Here is a 20154-nt window from a genome sequence, read left to right as displayed (position 1 = left end):
CAAGGGTTCATACTAAAACCCTAAGGTATTATAAACTCAAAAGACTAATATTCTTAAACCCAAAGGACTAATATTATAAAGCTAAGGTATTTAAACCCTTAGACGACCATGATTTATATTAAACCTCAAAGATTAATATTATAAACCTACGAATAATATTGTACCCTAAGAATATGAATTTTTAGATTAATATGTCAAGGGATTGATATTATAAACCTGAGGGAATATACACCCTAGGGTTTTTAGTATTAATCTAGAGTTTATTAAGGTTTTTAGTATCAATCACGATATTATTCCCCTAGGATTTTAGTATTAACCCCTTGAGTTTATAATATCAATGGCCAGATTTTATTAATTTAAGGGTTCATATTACTAGGGTTCATATTCATATTACATAATTTAAAATTAAATAATAATAAATAAAATTTAGTATTAAATAATAATTATTATTAATTATAATGATAGCAATAATATTTTTATTGCAATATCTTTAACATTGTATTATTATTTTTATTGTAACCTATTTATTAATCATAGATACAAAGGTTTAGTATTAACCTCTTGGGTTAATAATATCAATCTTTAAGTTTTATTAATTTAAGGGTTCATATAAATATTAGATAATTTTATTATAAATAACATTTAATATTAAATAAACAGTTACTATTAGTTATAACTATAATAATAATATAGCCCATGGGGTTTTGAATTGACGATGAATGGGTGCGCTGTTAAGGCACTCCTTGTGATAGGTTACTGGTTCAAATCCCCCGTGGGTACTTAGGTTAGTCTTAACTTTATAAAAAAAACTGTGTTTTTAATATTGTATTATTATTTTTATTGTAATGATAAATAAAATGAAATTTCCAACCATATCAACAATATTAATGTAATTATACTAGTTAATAGCAATTTAATACTTCCCTATTAAATGTAATATAATGGTATTAAATATTTTATGCCTTATATAAATAATTATTGAATCTGAATTGTTCGAAAAAAACCATTTGGAGAAAAATATAGTGCTATTAAATATTTTATGGATGACATAAATAATTATTATTGAATCTCAATTGTAAAAAAAAAACCAATTGTAATCCATTCATATGGTACTTAATTCTATATGAGATATTTAAGAAGCTGTGTACCGAGTGAGTAAATTTGTGGAGAGCCCAAATTTTTGAAATCATATTTAAGAAGTTGTCTACCGAGTGAGTAAATTTGTGGAGAGCCAAAATTTTTGAAATCTCGTAAAAAATTTAAAAAATGGTAACTGAGGGAATAAATTTGTGGAGAGCTAAAACTTCTTGAAATCTTGTAAAAAATATATTGAAGGTAAGAGTGTTTGAATTTTGTTTTTATGGTGTAAATAGATTTAGCACCATTAAATAAACAAAAAACACACCATGGGAATCTAAAATCTTGAAACTTGATAACTATATCACTACACAGATACTTTGCAAATTTACAAAATTTCCATTATTTTCTAAACAAATTTACAACATCTTACGAGGCAGATACAAATTTACACGAATACTTAGCGAATTTACACAAATACTTCGCAAAAATTTTCAACATCTTTAGACACTGCGCGAATATACTTAATGTTATGTTCCTCAACAACTTATAAACCGCTTTATAAAGTATTTGATATCGTATCGTACCGCAGATTGACTTAAACACCACCCTATCTAGTCTTTGATATCACATACCACCCTATACAGCATTTAATATTAAAGGTTTAAAACATAAATCGTTCGGTGGAAAGAATTCCTTTGTCTCATCACTAATTTGATAAATATCATACTTGTCACTTTATACAGCATTTGATAAATCGTTTAAAAGATGAATCATTCGGGGGAGAGAATTAATGGTCTAGCACAAAAATGTCCTACAAATTAATTTAATAAATATTAAACTATTATCAGTTTTAAATTTAATAAATATTAAACTAAAATCATTTCTTTATACACTTTATAAAGCATTCCTGGTCTCACACGCACAAAAAAGGGAAATTTTAATAGATAAATCGTTCGATGCAGAGAATTCCTTGTCTCCCTCGAAAATAACTTATATAGAATAGTAAAAACTGGTAGAAACATGCAACTTTTGAAAATAATGGAGCCCTCACCAATATTTCATTTTATTATGCATCACCTTAGGATTCCGAAGCGTCTGGAAAATAGTGGAGCATTACTTCGTCTGGAAAATAGTGGAGCATTACTTATAATTCAATACATGTGGTCATAAGGTAAACATGAAAAGGAGCCATGCACGCAATTCTGATCTCCTCTTGGAAATGGTACGAACGCATGTATTAACATTGAGAACACGTAGCCTAAATGCACGAGAGTTAGTTTGACACGTCGTCTTCTAAGAGTGACACACAACCACTACATGCACGCAATTTTCGAAAGTGACACAACGAAACATGCAGAGTTCCTTCGAGAACAGGCCTAACCACATCATGCCAGAGAAGACGAATATTATAAATAAGGGTTTTGTAACTTTATATTATAACTAGGACTGACTTCTGTCATTATTAAAGACGAATATTATAAATAAGGGTTTTGTAACTTTATATTATAACTAGGACTGACTTCTGTCATTATTAAAGCAGTATTGTTCTAAATTAAAAAGTGATCAATGTGTTCCACAGCTAATCCCTCATGGTGCTAATAACTCTTGATCGATGAATTCAATTGTTAGAACACAAGCTAGAACTCCAAACTTTATCATAATTCAATTAGCACAACCAGAGTCTCCAAATTCTAAATTCCTCGCAATTTTCCCAAAATAATTCCCTATGTATCACTATCAAATAATTCCCTATGTATCACTATCTTGAATTACTATTTTGAATTTCCATTTTAAATTTATCACTATCTTGAATTACTATTTTGAATTTCCATTTTGAATTTCCAGACACAAAGTTATTCTCAATTACTATTTTGAATTTCCATTGTAAATTTCTAGACACAAAGTTATTCTGAATTACTATTTTGAATTTCCATATTAAATTTCCACGCTCGAAGTTATTTTGAATTTCACTTTCAAATTTCCAGACAAGTCGGGAAGAAGTTATTTTGAATTCAATTTTAAATTTCCAGACGAAGTCAGGAAGAAGTTACATTTTAATGTACGAAAGAAGTTATTTTTAGGCTAGGCTATCTATGAAGTTATTTTAACATAGGGCTATTTTTTTTTGGCTATAAGCTATTTTAACATAGGGCTATTTTTTTGGCTATAAGCTATGGGATAGATTGCATCTCTATCTGGCTCTGGTATTCTAGCTCTTGTATTAGGCCATATTCGGCCATAGGAAAAGTCTGGCTCTTGTATTCGGCCATAAGACCAGAAGTCAGGAAGGAAGTTATTTTTTAATCTGAGGCTCATATCTTATTTTTTAACGTCTATGAGGCTCATATCTCTTGTATTCGGCCATCGGATAAGAAGTCAGCAAGTTATTTTTTAATCTATGAAGCTCATTTTTTAATCTATGAGGCTCATATCTTTAGTTATTTTTTAACGTCTATGTTATTTTTTAATCTATGAGGCTCGTATCTTTAGTTATTTTTTATTATTTTTTAATGTTTATAAGGCTCATATCTGGCTCCAGCTATTTTTAGGCTATGGGACAGATTGCTTCTCTATCTGGCTCTTGTATTCCACTTCTCTATCTTGTATTCCACTATATGACAGGAAGTTATTTTTTAAAGTCTATTAGGCTCATATCTTTAGTCTATGGGACAGATTGCTTCTCTATCTGGCTCTTGTATTCGGCCATAAGCTCTTGTATTTGGTCATCTATGGGACAGATTGCTTCTCTATCTGGCTCTTGTATTCAGCTATAGACTCTTGTATTTGGTTATCTATGGAACAACAGATTGCTTCTCTATCTGGCTTTTTGTATTCGGCAGCCATCTATGAGACAAGATGGTTTCTCTATCCAGCCATCTATGGGACAGATTGTTTCTCTATCCAGCCATCTATGGGACAGATTGTTTCTCTATACCGCCATTTTACTGTGGCTTTTGTATTCGGCCATCCGCCATCGGCCATTTTCCTGTGGCTCTAGGCTGCCGTAGCCAAGTGGCTCTTGTATTCTGCCATCGGCCATTTTCCTGTGGCTCTTGGCTCTATCTGGCTCTTGTATTCAGCCATCAGCCATTTTCCTGTGGCTCTTCGCTCCCGTAGCCATTGGCTCTTGTATTCGGCCATCGGCCATTTTCCTGTGGCTCTTGGCTCTTGTATTCGGCCATCGGCCATTTTCCTGTGGCTCTTGGCTCCCGTAGCCATTTTCCTGTGGCTCTTGGCTCTCGTATTCCTGTAGCTCTGGGCTCTTGTAGCCATTTTCCTGTGGCTCTTGGCTCTCGTATTCCTGTAGCTCTGGGCTCTTGTACTCTGTCTGGCTCTTGTATTCGGCCATCGTAGTCGGCCATTTCCTGTGAAGTTTCAGGATAAACGCCGCTCCGAGCTTCTCGACCTATCAAATCAAACTTAAAAGTTACAAATCTTTAATCAAACTTAAAAATTGCAAAGCTTGTATTCGGCCATTTCCTGTGAAGTTTCAGGATAAACGCCGCTCCGAGCTTCTCGACATATCAAATCGAACTTAAAAGTTACAAATCTTTAATCAAACTTAAAAATTGCAAATCTTTTTTTTTAATATATATACTGACCTGCACATTGAACTATCATCTGTATTTCTTCCCTCCTAAAATCATAATAACATGGTATTCTTGTAGCAAAATTACAGAAATGGTATTCTTGTTTGAAAATTACAGAAAATCATAATAACATGGTATTCTTGTAGCAAAATTACAGAAATGGTATTCTTGTTTGAAAATTACAGAATTGCTTGCATTGCGATCGGACTTCCTTTCTCCCCATGAAAAGAATACAAATCTTTTCTTTAAAATACACATACTAAACTACACATTGAACAGTCGATTGTATTTCTTCCCTCATAAAATCACAATGACATGGTATTCTTGTCTCAAAATTACAGAATTGCATGCATTGCGATCAGACTTCTACTGAAGTCGACATTGAACAGTCAAATGTATTTTTTCCCTTCTAAAATTACAATGACATGGTATTCTTCTCTCAAAATTACAGAATTGCATGCATTGCGATCAGACTTCTTTTTTCCCCAGGAATAGTGCTTCAGCATTGTAAATAAGCACCATCACTACGTGTACAACTATCATATAAAGATATGTATTTACGACTCTATCTGACTTCACAGCCATGGGTGGCAAAGGAGGAAGTTACGAACACCAACAGACGAGATTATCCGAAACTTTTATAGAAGATTCCCCCTTTAATCATCAAAGATGAGAAAGACGAGAGGTTTCATTCAAACCTGCAATACATTAACGTAAAATAAGAAATATGATTTACTGCTAGGCACACAATCACCATCGCCATCCCCATCCCAATCATGTCAGAAATATCGAAAATAAAAAAGACAAAAATACTTGGCTATATACAATAAACTTCATAGAATAAATCTATAATAATCTACACACCACTACATTTTGCAGACTGGGCAACGGGGAGATTAAAAAAAAAAGAGGATTAAAAAACCCTTTCTCAGTGAGTGTACATTATGTAATAGTTTAAACGCAGTGACTGTACATTATAATAGTTTAAAAGAAGAAAAGCAACAGTATGGATTACAAATATCAAGCTTCAAACTCCTGTCGATGGAAATTTTGTTTTCTTCAAATTCAAAACCGTATCCATGTGAATAAGTTTTGCCAAATGAAAAGGGCGAGACGCTTAAGCAATCTGCAAAAATACTAATAAACAGGCATCAATCCGCAAACTCTGAAAAAATACTAACAAACACTCTGCAAAAATACTAACAGGCAATCATATAATTTAAATTTTAAACATAACATGACATCTAGAGGGAATATCATACCATATAACGCATTAGTTTTCTTATTAACGGACAATAATTATGCAAGGGATGGCAGCCGAGAGGACTGTTTGGTTCAGTGTAAGGCATTAACTTTCAATAGCTGTTTGGTTTCTACATTTCTGTTTGGGGTTTTAATATATATTCCTTCGCAGATCTTTCACAAATTCACATTTTACTTACCCGGGGATTAGAAAAACATGCCAGCTGTGTACCCTGGCCAGAAATTACCTGGTAATGCGGGATGTCCACTCAAATTCCTAGAAAATCGACTGTGTTCAATCAGAGGTCGGACTGATTCACATGTCAAGAATTAAATCATCTTTATCTAGCCTTCTCTGCCTGAGGATCAAATCAAAAAGAAAATAACTGTAGCATGTACACGTTATATTTTCCCTCGCATGTAGATATTGAGGGTGCAGAGCAAACGAAAATGGAGAACGGGAAAGTGAATGCAAAAGACAATGAGAAAACTTAATACAGAACAAGGTGCATTTCAATAATAATAGTTCATCTTTACAACAGATTGTGACTCCTAAGCTCTTTCAGTTGGCTCATTAAATGCTGTGTCTCAAGCTCCTCCTCTTCAATCCTGCAGAGTTCCTGCATGAGTTGTAACTTCCTGGACCTATATTTTAGATGTTTGTCCATTAAAAGATGGATTTCACGACTGCCATTGCTACCAGAAGACTCCTCTCCAAAAAACAGTCTCCTTTCATTAAAACAGCTGTCCTGGATAGCGCGAGTTTCCTTTAACTCCTTCATCTTGTTATCCAGCATTTCATTAATCCTAGACTGCATGTCTTGAAACTTTTCCTCACAGTCCTGCCACATTTCCACACATATAGCCCGAGTTTCATTACGCAGTTCCTCACATTTATCTTGTACATGTTTAATGCCTGTTTAGCTGTCACAGATTTCCCTTACAGGTGAGTCTTCCATCTGCTGCTTGTGCCGTTCATCTCGTATTTCAGTGCATATCGATGGCAGTGGGATGACTTCCAAACACTTCGGGACATTAATCTCTAGAGTTACAATATCTGAAACAGGAGAAGTTTTTTTTATTTCAATCTCCTCTTCGGTTTGCAGTTCCTCATATTTATCTCGTACCTGTATATTGCCTGCCGAGCTGTCACAGTTTGCCCTTGCAGGGGAGTCTTCCATCTGCTTGTGCTGTTCATTTTGTGTTCCAGTACATAACGATGGCTGTGGGACTACTTCCAAATAATTTGACACATTCATCTCTAAAATTACATTCTCTGACACGGGAGAAGTTTTATTCATTTCAGTCTCCTCTTCGGTCTGCAGTTCCCGGCATTTATCTTGTACCTCTTTGATGCCTGCCGAGCTGTCACAGTTTTCCCTTCCAGGGAGGTCTTCCATCTGCTTGTGTTGTTCATCTTGTGTTCCAGTGCATATGGATGACGGCAGGACCACTTCCAAAAATTGTGACACATTCATCTCTGAAGTTACGTTCTCTGAAACAGGAGAAGCTTTATTCATTTCACTCCTCTCTTCGGGTGGGGCAGTACTCTGCTCATTGTGCCAGATTTCCTGATATATATGGAAGAGTTGTTCATGTTTACCTAGATGAACTCTGTCCTTTCTAGACGGAATTTCTCTCATGTTCAGAAATTTTTCTCTCATTTTCATGAACTTCTCAGAAACCTGATTAACCGTACATTCCTTATTTGTTTTGCTCTGAATCTGCTTGTGCACTTGCTCCCATAACTTCAAATGTTTTCCCCATTCATTGTCACACACTAGCTTCACATCAAACTGCCCACTTTTTATAGCATCTAAAACAGCCGAGGCAATGGCAATTTCTTCATTGGATCTCCATTTGCTAGGCTTTGTTTCTAGTAAAACCTCTGTGAAACGACCATCATTGGAAACCTGAGACACTGCCACGTTCATTTGGAGATGTCTGGTCAGCTGATTTCACCTTTGACAAGAACTGCTGGTTGCTTTCTAAAGCCTCAGTGGGAATGTTAAGTTCAACTTGTAAAGACCGTTTTGCAGACTTACACATTTTGGAGGAATGCCTAACCTTTGAAATCATTTCACTGATGGTTACTCCATATTCAGAATCTCGTCTAGCTGATTTTCTTTTAGAAGAAATAGGGGATGATAGATTATTCTCTGGAGTCCTTGTTAATTCCTTTTCTTCCAGCAAAGACGGATTATGCTTTAAAGTGTTTGCTAATTCTTTTTGATCTGGGGAAGAGTGATTCCTCTTTGAGGCCTTAGCCAATTTCTTTCGGGGGGGCTGTTTTGCATTCTCTAAAGCCTGTGCTGATTCATTTAGTTCTGGGGAAGATGCATTAGTCTCTGAAGCCTTAACCGATTTCTTTTCAGAGAACTGTTTTGCATCCTCTGAAGTGTTTTCTAATTCCTGCTGTTCTGGCGAAAGCAGATTACTCCTTGAAGTCTTCGTCAGGGACGTATGTTTTAGATTCTCTGAACTGTTTGCAGACGCCTTTATTTCTAAGAAAAGGCAGATTAGTCTCTGCAGCCTCCGCCATTTTCTTTTGGGAAAGCTGTTCTGCATTCACTGAAGTCTTTGATAATTCTTGTTGTGGGCGAGATGGATTACTCTCTGAAGCTTTCAACGATTTCTTTTGGGAAGACTCTCTTGCAGCCTTACTTCTTTTAGAGGCTGGACTACCCTTTGAAATCATTTCAGCAATAGTTACTTCATATTGAGAATTTCGTTTGGCTGATTTTCTTCTAGGAAGATCGAGGGAGACGGAGGATAAATTATTCTCTGAAGTCTTTGCTAATTTCTTTTGTCTTGGAGAAGACAGATTACTCTCTGGAGACTTGGCCAATTTCTTCTGGGAGGACTGTTTTGCACTCTCTAAAGTTTCTTCTAATTCCTTTCCTGGAGAAGACAAATTACTCTTTGAAGCTTTGACCAATTTAACTGGGGAAGAACCGTTTGCATTTTCTTCAGTGTTTGCCAATTCCTTTCGTATTGGGAAAGGACTACTCTCTAAATCTTCCCCCGATATCTTTTCAGAAAACTCTTTTGCAAACTTCCTCCTTTTAGAGGATTGACTCACCTTTGAAATCACTTCAGCAATCGTTACTTCATAAGAAGACTTTCGTTTCACTGGTTTTTTTCCCGGAGAAATGGGGGACGACGGATTATTCTTTGAAACCTTTACTGAATCCTTTTGTTCTGGGGAATTCTGATTACTCTTTGAATCCTTGAACAATTTCTTTTGTACCACGGAGGACAGGTCACTCTCTGAAGTGTGTACCAATTTTTTTTCTACAGGGCAGGACGGATTATTCTTTGCAGCCTTACCTGATTTCTTTTGTACAGGAGAGGATAGGTCGTGTTCTTGATCCTTGGCATCTGTAAACATTTCACCTTGTAAATCTCTTCCTTCAGGTTTTCGAGTGCCATGCTTCTGAAGATTCCAAATAATAGTTTGATTAGGGGAAGGCAAACAGAGAACGTATGAGATACCATTACATGACATCTTACCACCTTGTCCACCTTCTTGATCCAGGACGTTTCTGATTTCTGGCTTTGAAGCTTGATCTTCACTCCCTTTGACTCTTTCTTTCAAGGCTGTATCTGAAATGTCCCGTTCCCTTTCATCTCCGGCATTTTGTTGCAAAATCCTAAATAGTTGCTCTTCCTGTCCATCATTTGTCTGCACAACAGAGGGTTGCTGCATTGCATTAGCAACATGACTCTCTTGCATCTTCCTGAACTCCTGAATGATTCGATATTTCGACTGAACCTGACCAGTTTTCTTCTGGAGGATTTCAGTTATGTTCTCCCAAAATTGATTGAAAGATTCGACAGAAGTTAGATCAGCTCCAACTTCGACAGCATCGAGGCCCGACTTGATACCATCTAGGATAGCAGAAGCTAGTTCTTCTCTATGTTTTGCTTTTGACAGAGCTCTCTCTTCTCCTGGACTGAGAGGTTCAACACCTGCTTCCTCAAGTCCATTTGCCGCTTCCGTGACTTGATCTTGTACTGAACCTTTCAAACCTGATGACCCTTTGTTGTCCCTGTGTCTTTTCAATGAAACTTGATCTTCGTTTCCAATGAATGTCAATCTTGAAGGATTTTGCAGGTTTTCCTGGAGATTTACACTCTGTTCCTCTTCAGTTCCAAAAACTTGCCGCAGAATACTAAAAAGCTGCCCTTCGTGGCCCTCATCACTTGACCGAACTGCAGATTGTTTCTGTTCTGCATTAGTGAAAAACCTAATCTTCATTTTCTTGAATTTCTCGATGATTTGAATCTTCGACCGATCATGCCCAATCTTACTCTGAATATTTCCACTAACATCCTTCCAAAATTGTTTATGTGACTTTACATCCATAACATCAGTTCCACATTTCACACCACCAAGACCTGAATTTATACCATCCAGAACGGCAGTAGCAAGTTCTATTTCATCTCTTGGATTCCACGTCGCTCTCTTACGTGAAGGAGAAGAGGTTAGGTCTCTTTGAGGCTCCTGGAAAGCCACATTTTGTCCATCTGTTCTTTCATCTACCATGGGAATGGCTTGAGCCTCCGCTGGATCTTTCGACGCCTTGTTGGTTTGTTTCTTCTTCTTCTCTTTGGGACCATTTTGTTCACAACAAGAACACCAGTACCTAGAGCTCTTTCTACTAGAACCATCCACTGAATCTTTGACTCTCCTGGTTCTAAACGCCACTCCTTGATTATTTGCTGGCTGCGACCCACTTTTGTCATCATTGCTGCCAACAGGTTCTCCACTGCCGAGACATTCCAGTTCTCTATCACTGTCTGAACTCATATGGAGGCAGTAGACGCCTAGGTGTACTTCCTCCTCTGCGGGCTCCATATCCTTGGGCTCAAAGAAGGGCTCCATATCTTTGGGCTCCATATCTATGGGCTCAAAGATGCAATCACAATAACTACTTGAAAATGCAGTCGATCCTTCCTGCAAGAAAAAAGAAAAGCTCATCAACAGGCTTCTGTGTCTAAAACACTAACAACGTAACTTCTAGAATGTTCTCGAAAATATACTTACTGCTCTAGAGGGTAGACATCGAACACTGTATATGGATTCTCAGACAAAACTAAATCAGAAAAGATGAACACGCAACTATAAAATGCAATATTTACAGAATCAGAAATAGAAAAACACGAAACTTGTCAATAAAGTTACCACTCGAATAGAAATAAACTCATAAGAATAAAAAACAAGAAAGTGAGAGCTCCCTTATGCAATGCTTCAGAGTCCGGACAACTCAAAAATTCAGGTTAGAACGGAAAAGCAGCAGTTAATTAATGGTCAACAAGATCCTCGACAATGTCGGAACGTTCTTCCGACCTCCAAGGCAAATTTGTGACAGAAACAGAAGAATCGCCTAGGCTTCCGACCTTTTCTCAAGGCCGACATTGTTGAATGCAAAATATCCAGAACAAACAATTAACCTCAGGAATTTCCCTTGCGAATAGCCCATCTCTTATGATGTACGTTGCAACAACATAAAATTTAACCTAAACCGCAAACACTTAACCTCGGCAGTTTTTCATGGCAGGAAATCCGTCCTAGAGCTGTTGGAGCTGAACATTTCATGATCTACGTTACCTTAACATAAGATTTAACCTAAACGACGAAACATCTCTGTATTAACAAATATTGCAGATCTCTTACAGCTCTACTACAACAAAAGAGAGTCAAAACATTCACAACCGAAGAACTTCCAACTCAAATATTCTTTTCCAGGGTTTTCAATTTCAGGTACCTTCGGACTGTCAAAGTCGTTCCGTTGCAAATCTTAAGTCAAAAAAAAATCATAAACACCAGAAAATCTCGTTTCAGATCATTTCTTTCTAAATTTCTCCACTGGTGGAACATCGAATGATACAATAATAAATCAATTAAAATTCTATATTTTGTCGAATGGGGAGGAGGAAGGAGGAATATCATACCAGTTGAAATCTTTAGCGTTTTCTGTCCAAAAATAAATAAAGAAAGACGAAAACACGACGCTTCTCAGCTCGCCTTCGTTCACTGTAGAGAACACCAACGACGGTTCGACATCAGCGTCGACAGCTTCCAGACTGCTCCACGCAACACTCAAAAAACCCTCGGTTCAGCTATATTTCAAGCTATTCATCTTTTCAGTCCGCCCGGACGTGAAAAACATTACACTGCAGTAAAATTTGCGCCCTGATTATCAGTGTGACCGGAAGAGCCGGTACCTGGGTCCGTGCAGTGATGCAAAGTGGCGGTTAGAGGTCGCCCTGTCCTGATCTGCGGAAGGTGTTTAAGGCAGCAACTCATAGAAATGTGTGGTAATAAGTACAGCTTCCAGCTGTCATTTGCATGTTAAAAAAGTTTGAATTAGTCTAATAACATCACTAATTTAATATTATTTTCTTATGAGGACCATATTAACTATTATTATTTCCTTTCTGATATTATCGCTCGTCAAATCTGTTGTCTTGTCTCACCACTACATACTTTACAAATAGCTAGCGCCTCTGGTTAAATCATCATTGTGTTGTCACTTTCCATTTGTCTAGTCACAACGATATTTCTTTATATTAGTTTTTAAATGGATAATGGATTTCTTTATGGTCTCGCTCTTGGATACTTTCGAATGCCACACTCCGCCTTCGTTGGTCGTCAGTTTTTGTGAAAAAGAATATTTGATCATTTCCAAATTCCGTCTCTGGGTAATGTTGCTATTTTTAGCCTTTTTTTCATTCCACTTAACTAATAAGTTAGCTTTATGTTTTATAGAGTTTGGATACGGTGGTGGTGGTGGTGGTGGGGGTAGGATTGATGTCGAGTTTAATTTTAATCAGGTTAATAAATTATTAATTTTTATAGCTTGAAAAAGAGTTTAAGGTAAAGTTTTACGATGGTTTGATAAAAGATAAAATAATAGAAGTTTTTTATAAGATAAAATAATGAAAGTTTTTTATTTCATGTGTGGGAGGAAAGAGTATGTTTCGAAAAGTGAAATCAAAGGTTATGCAGTTTTATTTCATTTTAGAATGTCAGGGCTTCAAAGGTTATGCAGATATTCTAGCAGTTAGCTCTTGGGATAATTTATTAAGCGAGGGTTTTGTTGAGAATCTAAGCTTTGTAGGGAAAGGGTTGAATACAAGAATCAGATGGAGAAGCAATTTGTCCATGAGCTATCTTTAGCATCGTTGACGTTAAAAATAATTATTTTCTTTCTTTCTTTCATCATAATAACTTGCAAGTATTAAAGTTCTTGCATGTATCCTACATTTTCCAAACTTATGATTTCAGTATTCCATTTGATTTTTGGTGTTATAGGAGAATAAGCTATCAGATATTTTGGTCGTTGTTGTTTAACTAGCCTAAATTTATCTACCAAGTGTTGAGAGGGATGAAATAAGGTGCAAACTTCTTTTTTTTAGTGCAAAACTTGAGAAAAAATTGTAAGTCCAGAGATTTGATCAATGATCTAGAATTAAAATGGATCTACCCTGGTAATTATAGAGTCAAAGTAAAATTTATTGAAATTTTATGCCTTCAAATAGGTTACATTAAAGAAGAATGTAATGTGAAAAGCTATAGGTTATCAAAACAGTTTATGGGTTGTCAAAACATAGAGTGTACTAGTTAAAAAAGAATATCATGGGTTTTCAAAATCATGGAAAAAGTCATGGATTGTAAAAAGTTGGATTTTTGTAGTTTAATTTATCTAACTTTATGACTTTATGGTTGAAATTATAATTATTAAATAGGCTATATAAAGAAGAATACCATGGGAAAAAATGGAGTCACATAATTTAATTTATTTAACTTTATAGTTAAATAGTTAAAATTATAATTATTAATTTTATTTAATTTTATTTTTTTAATTATGTAAAAAGAAAAATATCATTGCAAGAACAATGGGTTTTCAAAACCATGGGAAAAGCCATGGGTTATGAAAAGTTGGATTTCTATAATTTAATTTATTTAACTTTATAATTATATAGTTAAAATTATAATTATTGAAAAGCGTTGTGAAAAGTTGGATTTCTATAATTTAATTTATTTAACTTTATGATTATATAGTTAAAATTATAATTATTAAATAGGCTACATTAAAGATAAATATCATGGGAAAAAACGAGTCTCATAACTTAATTTATTGAATTTTATGCCTTTAAATAGGTTACATTAAAGAAGAATGTCAAGGTGTGAAGAGTGAGATTTTTATAATTTAATATATTTAACTTTATGACTATATAATTAGAATTATAATTATTAAATAGACTACATTAAAGATAAATATCATGGGAAAAAACAAGTTTCATAACTTAATTTATTGAATTTTATGCCTTTAAATAGGTTACATTAAAGAAGAATGTCAAGTTGTAAAAAGTGGGATTTTTATAATTTAATTTATTTAACTTTATGATTATATGGTTAAAATTATAATGATTAAATAGGCTAAATTCAAGAAGAATACAGTCCCAAAAACCTAGAATTTAACTTTATAATTATATAATTAAAATCATAATTATTAATTTTATTTTTTATTTTAATAATTTTAATTATGGAAAGATTTACACCTCTTATTTTTTATTTTATGTTTTTTTACACTTGTATTTATTTAATTTTTAATTTTATGTAATCTTACTAAGAAAAATGTTTACATAACATAACAAGACAGGATAAGATAAGACAACAGCTCTTCCATACTGGCCTAAAAAGCACCTCTCAGAGCAATTACATAGTTTCCTTGGTAGACTTTGTGGTTCTTATGTTTGGATCACATTCTAACTAAGTGGAATGATTCTAATCATTTTGCATTGAATAGTGGTTCAGCCACTTAGAGAGTTTTATTGGGTCCATAAACATCCCTACAATGAGACACATTTTGCTATGGGTTAATGTGGTCACATTTATCATTTGGTTATTCAATCACATGCTCTTAGTGGCAAGTTTACATGCTTATATTTTTCTTATGGCTTATAAGTTTCTTAAGAATGTAGAGCAAGGGTATTTTTTATTGTCAATAACTATGGTTTCCCTTAAACGCCTATTATATGGATGACCAATACCAACAATTTAGTTACGTTACTCCCTCACTTTCTATTAAGGGGTACCTTTTGGTCTTTGAATCTCATCTTGAAACTCTATCAAATTAAAATCTTGTCTATGATTTAACAATTTCCTTCCACCTTTGATCCTCTTCAGCTTGCTATAGTTTTCTTCTCCATCGACCCTTCACAAATTGAGCTTTGCTACAATTTCCATCTCTGCCTTATTCATTTGGATCTTCCTTTGTTGGATTGCGTAGTTGCACCTTACGGCGTCTTGGCTCTGTGCATTTGCATTTCAGTCAACCTTAATCTTTACATCAAAGGAATCTTCAACAGAGATCTATAAAAGAAGAGGTAACCTTCTCTACCAAGGGTATACTAAGTCACCCATACTTTTCATTTATAGTTATGTATTATGTTTATTTTCGTCTCTTGCTTGCTCTCATTTCTTTAATATTAGAGATGGATTACCCTTCTCTTTTCCTACAAAGGAAGATCGACAACATAGGAATGTTAGGGGTTTCTTACCTTCTCTAATTGTTTTTTATTTGCCTCTCTCCAAGCCCAAGTAGTTCCCATTAAATTAAATAAAGTTAGAGTAGTTTAGTAGAAAATGTTAGTTTTTAGGGGTACTCCAAGAGTGTTTTCACGTAGTTATGAGAGTGTTAGGTCTCCTAGTCCCTTAACAATGATTGATGGGAATATGGATGACTTAGGTTGAGTGGGTACTTGATTTTGGATAGAGTGCTAGCATAGTGCACTTACCTGGGAGGTTGTTATCCAATGTGGCATTCATGACTAGCCCCTTGCATGCACATAATGAGGGATTTAGTCACTTAATTATGATAAGTACCTACCTAAGAGGATGAGTGTTAGGCATTTGGAGGAGGGCACTTAACCGTAAGAGAATGCAACCATGTGACATACAACTTGGAGGTTGAGTACTTGACTTGAGGATGCTTAGGTTAAGGAGCATACTTCATGTAGGTTGGTTATGGACACATGTATGTCGAGGAGAAGCATTGGAGCAAGTAACTACCATGCCACACATTTGAGAAGCACTAGGCATAAGAGGACATGTGACATGTAGTCAGAGGAGGAGTACCTTGCATGAGGAAATTTAGATAACAAAACACCATGTAAGGGGGAGCATTGGGCTAACAACTTGTTGGTAATTCACCATCTTAGGCGAGGGGCGTTGGGTCCAAGTGACATCATGTTCAGAGGGCTTACCACCTTAGGGTTGGGTAAAACCACAGTGTGACACTCACCATCCTTATATAAGCACTCCATGTGGGGTTGAATTGTTGACTTAGGTCTAAGGTTACTTGTGTCAACCTAGTACATGTTTCATGTTGGCCTCCCTAACCTAATTATATATAAAGGGAGGAGAGAGCCCTTGTCATTATTCATTATATTCATTATTATGTCTTATAAGTGACATGGAAAAGTCTTGTAGGGAGAGATACCTAGTGCTCATAATGTAAACCTTAGAGGATACATGAAGATGAGTGTCAATGCTAGAGATGAGCCTAGATCTTAGCACTTATGTGCAACAAGAGTAAACCTATGGTTTCTATGATGTGAACCCTACAACAAATACATGGAGCACCAAAGGAGTAGAGAAGTCTTGGAGCTTGGTATGGTGCTTAGCTTCAAGAAGACTTGAACCTTATGTTGATGTATTCTTGGTATTCCATCGTAACATCGCTTAGAGGTCTTGGTGTATGTGTGATGCAAGAGATAAAGACTTAGGGTTTATGAGATGCAAGCCTAGGATGGACAAGAAGCTTGGAATGTTAGCACTAGGGTTTGTGTTAGAGCCTTTGTACTTGTGTGATGCAATAAGGCCTATGGTTTTTGTGATGTAAACCCTAAAGCAAGACATGAGTTCTAGAGGAGTGAAGAAGATCAAGAGTTTGTGTGATGTAAGCTTGGAGAATATCTCAGAATACTTGTGTGAAGCAAGTGGGAGATCAAGGGTGAATTAGTTGGTGTTGATGCTAGATTTTTGTTGAGACTTTAGAGCAGTCAGGAGTAGTTTGGTGTGATGCCTTTCTATCCATGATTGTTAGTTAGGTTTGTTGTTGATGGTGAATGTGTTGCTTAGGATTCAATTGCAACCAGTGTTCTAGCTTATGATAAGCAGATAAGGCATGGTGCACTAGCTTGTGTGAGCTAATGGAATGTACTTATATCTTCATTATGTTGTAATATGAAGTGTGCCTTTGTTGTCAAAATATTGTGCATTTGAAACTTGACAATCAAGCATGTTTCTCATGTAGATGAGTAATTCCTAAGGTTTTTTGTTATGCTAATTTATCGTGAACAATTAGCAAATTTATTAAGTGATTTAACAATCTAAGAAGGAACTAAAGGGGAAAATTTAGGACTATGATAGATATGTTGTTATAAAGTATTTTGACCTCCCAGGGCTATGAGTTTTCTCCACTTTAAGTGCATTGTTTCAATGTTTGGTTTATAAATGCTATATGGTGAAGTTTCTCAAGCAAGTTCGAAATATATGTTGTTGTAATTAATATTTCAAATTCAACCATGAGCTTGAAATTTCATAGAAAACAAATCTAAGAACCTTAAGTATTAGAGTGAAATTTCATAAATGTTTAATTTGCATATTTCTTGAAATTTCTATAAAAACCTAGTGAAGGGTTTTCACCCATCAATAGGTAGATAAAAACCCTTAATTTTTTTCTTATTTGCTTGATCACCAAAATAATTGGGAAATTAACATAATGTTGCTTGTTTGATTTCCTTCATTAAGTTTAAATAGTTTGGAAGGTTGCATTCACACTATTATTGTTTTTAGTTCATGTCATTCATTTAACTAAGCTAATTACATTAACAAAGTTAAAGAGGATAATAAACCAACATTCTTTTAAGTTCTCGTTATTTCTCTAGTTATTTTAAATTGTTGTTATTAGTCAATCTGATTCAACTCACACATATGTGTCTTTAATCATACACATACTTAAACAAGATTAATCCCTTAATGAATTTAGTGCCATATCCTTCTTCATACTGTGTTTTCTAAGTTTTCTTAAAAAATAGAGTGGCAACTTTAATCAACTGGGCTTAGTATTCTTAGCTCAATGTGCCTTGGTTGGCTAGTGTGGGACCTCCCTTTAGCTTTAGGATCCTATCCTCCTTTATCTAAGATACTTAACCTTGATTGAGATGTTCTCATCCCACCCTTCCTTCCAAGAAGTTAAGTTCCATTCCATATAGGGGCCCCTTCCTTCCAAGGAGTTCAATTCCATTCCATCTTAAGGAACTCTCTCATATGCAATATTTTGTTTACTTCATTAGGGACAAATAAGGCAAGAAACTAGCATAGACATGAAATATCAAGGTAAATAAATCAAGGTCATGGACTATAAATCAAGATATTGGAAGGAGGGTTCCCTCAATTTTTAAGAGAGACACTAGGAGAAGAGAGGGGTCAACGTGAAAATTATCAAAAAACAAATCCATGAATAAGAAAGGGTGCAGGAAAGATGTCTACCTCGAGCTGATCAAAATAGGAAAGAAACTAGGGTGATGCCATGCACATGTAAGGGAAGTTTAGATATAGAAAGATAAAGAGGAAAAGCAAGGTTATACCATTTCAAGATAAAAGCTAGTGCTTAACAACTTCAACCTAAAGTTGCCAAAGATTGCTTTTAGAGAGAACTTAGTAGAGAAGGCGTTGGGGTCCAGTTGGCCAAGTGAAGAAGTGAGAATCATGTAGAAAGAGGAAGGCTTGATGTGATTCCAAGTGCAAGCCTTATATTAGAAAGGTTTGGGGGCTTCTTCTTCTTCTTCTTTGTCTTTGTTAGAACATTGATCAGGTTTGAGTTTTGTTGGTTTTAACCCTATATAATTAATTGTCGGAAACATATTTTTAATTAAAATAGAAAAGATGAAATGGCTCACACACACATTTACACATATATTTACCCTGGAAACCCAAAATTGGGAAAACTAAAAATATTTTTCAGCTTATTATTCTTTACAATATTACATGTTGTATATTCCATATCAGAAATATACGTATATTGTCAATACTGTCAACATCCGTCATGTCACTTGTTGGAATTGAACGTGGGTAGGGAGGATTACACTTCTTCCTCCCAACTACCAAGGCTAACCCCAATATATAAACCCAATCAATTAACGTTGGATTAGAAGGCAATCATAGTTCCTTAACTGAAATTACAAAACCATGGACCAAATCAACATGCACCAAAAAATTTGTGTCGAAAATCGCTAAAAACAGATGCAAAAATGGCCCCTTTTTTTAAGGGTTATCGCCCCCCTTATAACTCCATCATTGTCTCTAACACAAATGAATCATGCATGGGTCTAATTGTGCAAAGAATATAACACATACATAACAAAATATCTTGCTTGTTTTCTTTGCATACGGAGGGTCACAAGAGTACATGATCAATAATATAGGGCACAAATTCCCATTGTTTCTCTACATAAAGAGAACTTCTCAATGCTCACAGACTTTATTGTTGAATTTGCAACATTCTTCATGGTATACACCTTCACTGGAAGCACCTTCTTATCTTTAACTATGTCACTCACAAAGTGAAATTGAACATTAATATGCTTTGTCTTATAATGATAAGCTAGTTCTTCGCCAAGAAGATTGCACTGTGACTATCACAATCTATCCTTACAACTTGCTATACCAGCCTAATAATTGAACACAATCTTTGTAAGCATATTGTTTCCTTGCTTTCATGAGTGGACATGATGTATTTAGCTTTTGTAGTTGAGATTTCCACTACAAACTATCTCTTGCTTATCCCACTAATTGCTCCACTAAATAGGTTAGACACATGCCCACTTGTATATCTTTTGTGATCCAAACGCCAATCCAATCTACATCAACAAGGCCATGTATTTCCAACACTTTTCCATTCTTAATCTTCCTTGGTAGAAAAATTCATAATTAACAGTGATGCAAATACCTTAAAAATTTTGAAAATGCAACAAGATGATGGAGCTTAGTGAAAAGAAGTCGCCTTCACTAAGTGGTCCCGCAGGCTATTTTTGGCGCAAAGTCTATTTTTAGACATATGGATCATGGTCTATGAGTTGCAGGATGCTATTTATGGATGATTGGTCATGTTGGTAAAAATAGATGGACTTCTATTTTTAGACACATGGGGTGGAATCTATTTTT

General features: G+C 35.3%; 1 protein-coding gene across 1 annotated transcript; it reads right to left on the bottom strand.

The window, feature by feature from the left end:
- Positions 1-6865: 6865 nt before the first annotated feature.
- LOC149250723 (uncharacterized) lies at positions 6866-12067 on the bottom strand. The gene is made up of 2 exons (XM_089459220.1): positions 11871-12067; positions 6866-10872 (listed from the first exon to the last, which is right to left on the bottom strand). The coding sequence occupies exon 2, from the start codon at positions 10813-10815 to the stop codon at positions 8347-8349; it is 2469 nt and encodes an 822-aa protein (XP_089315346.1). The 5' UTR covers positions 10816-10872; positions 11871-12067; the 3' UTR covers positions 6866-8346.
- Positions 12068-20154: the final 8087 nt, after the last annotated feature.

Source organism: Pinus tabuliformis, chromosome 7 (genome assembly GCF_031772625.1).
Source record: "Pinus tabuliformis cultivar Carrire ecotype Pingquan chromosome 7, CPIR1, whole genome shotgun sequence".
NCBI lineage: Eukaryota > Viridiplantae > Streptophyta > Pinopsida > Pinales > Pinaceae > Pinus > Pinus tabuliformis.
The sequence above is the reverse complement of the archived record's forward strand: the minus strand, read 5'-3'. Positions and strand labels throughout refer to the sequence as shown.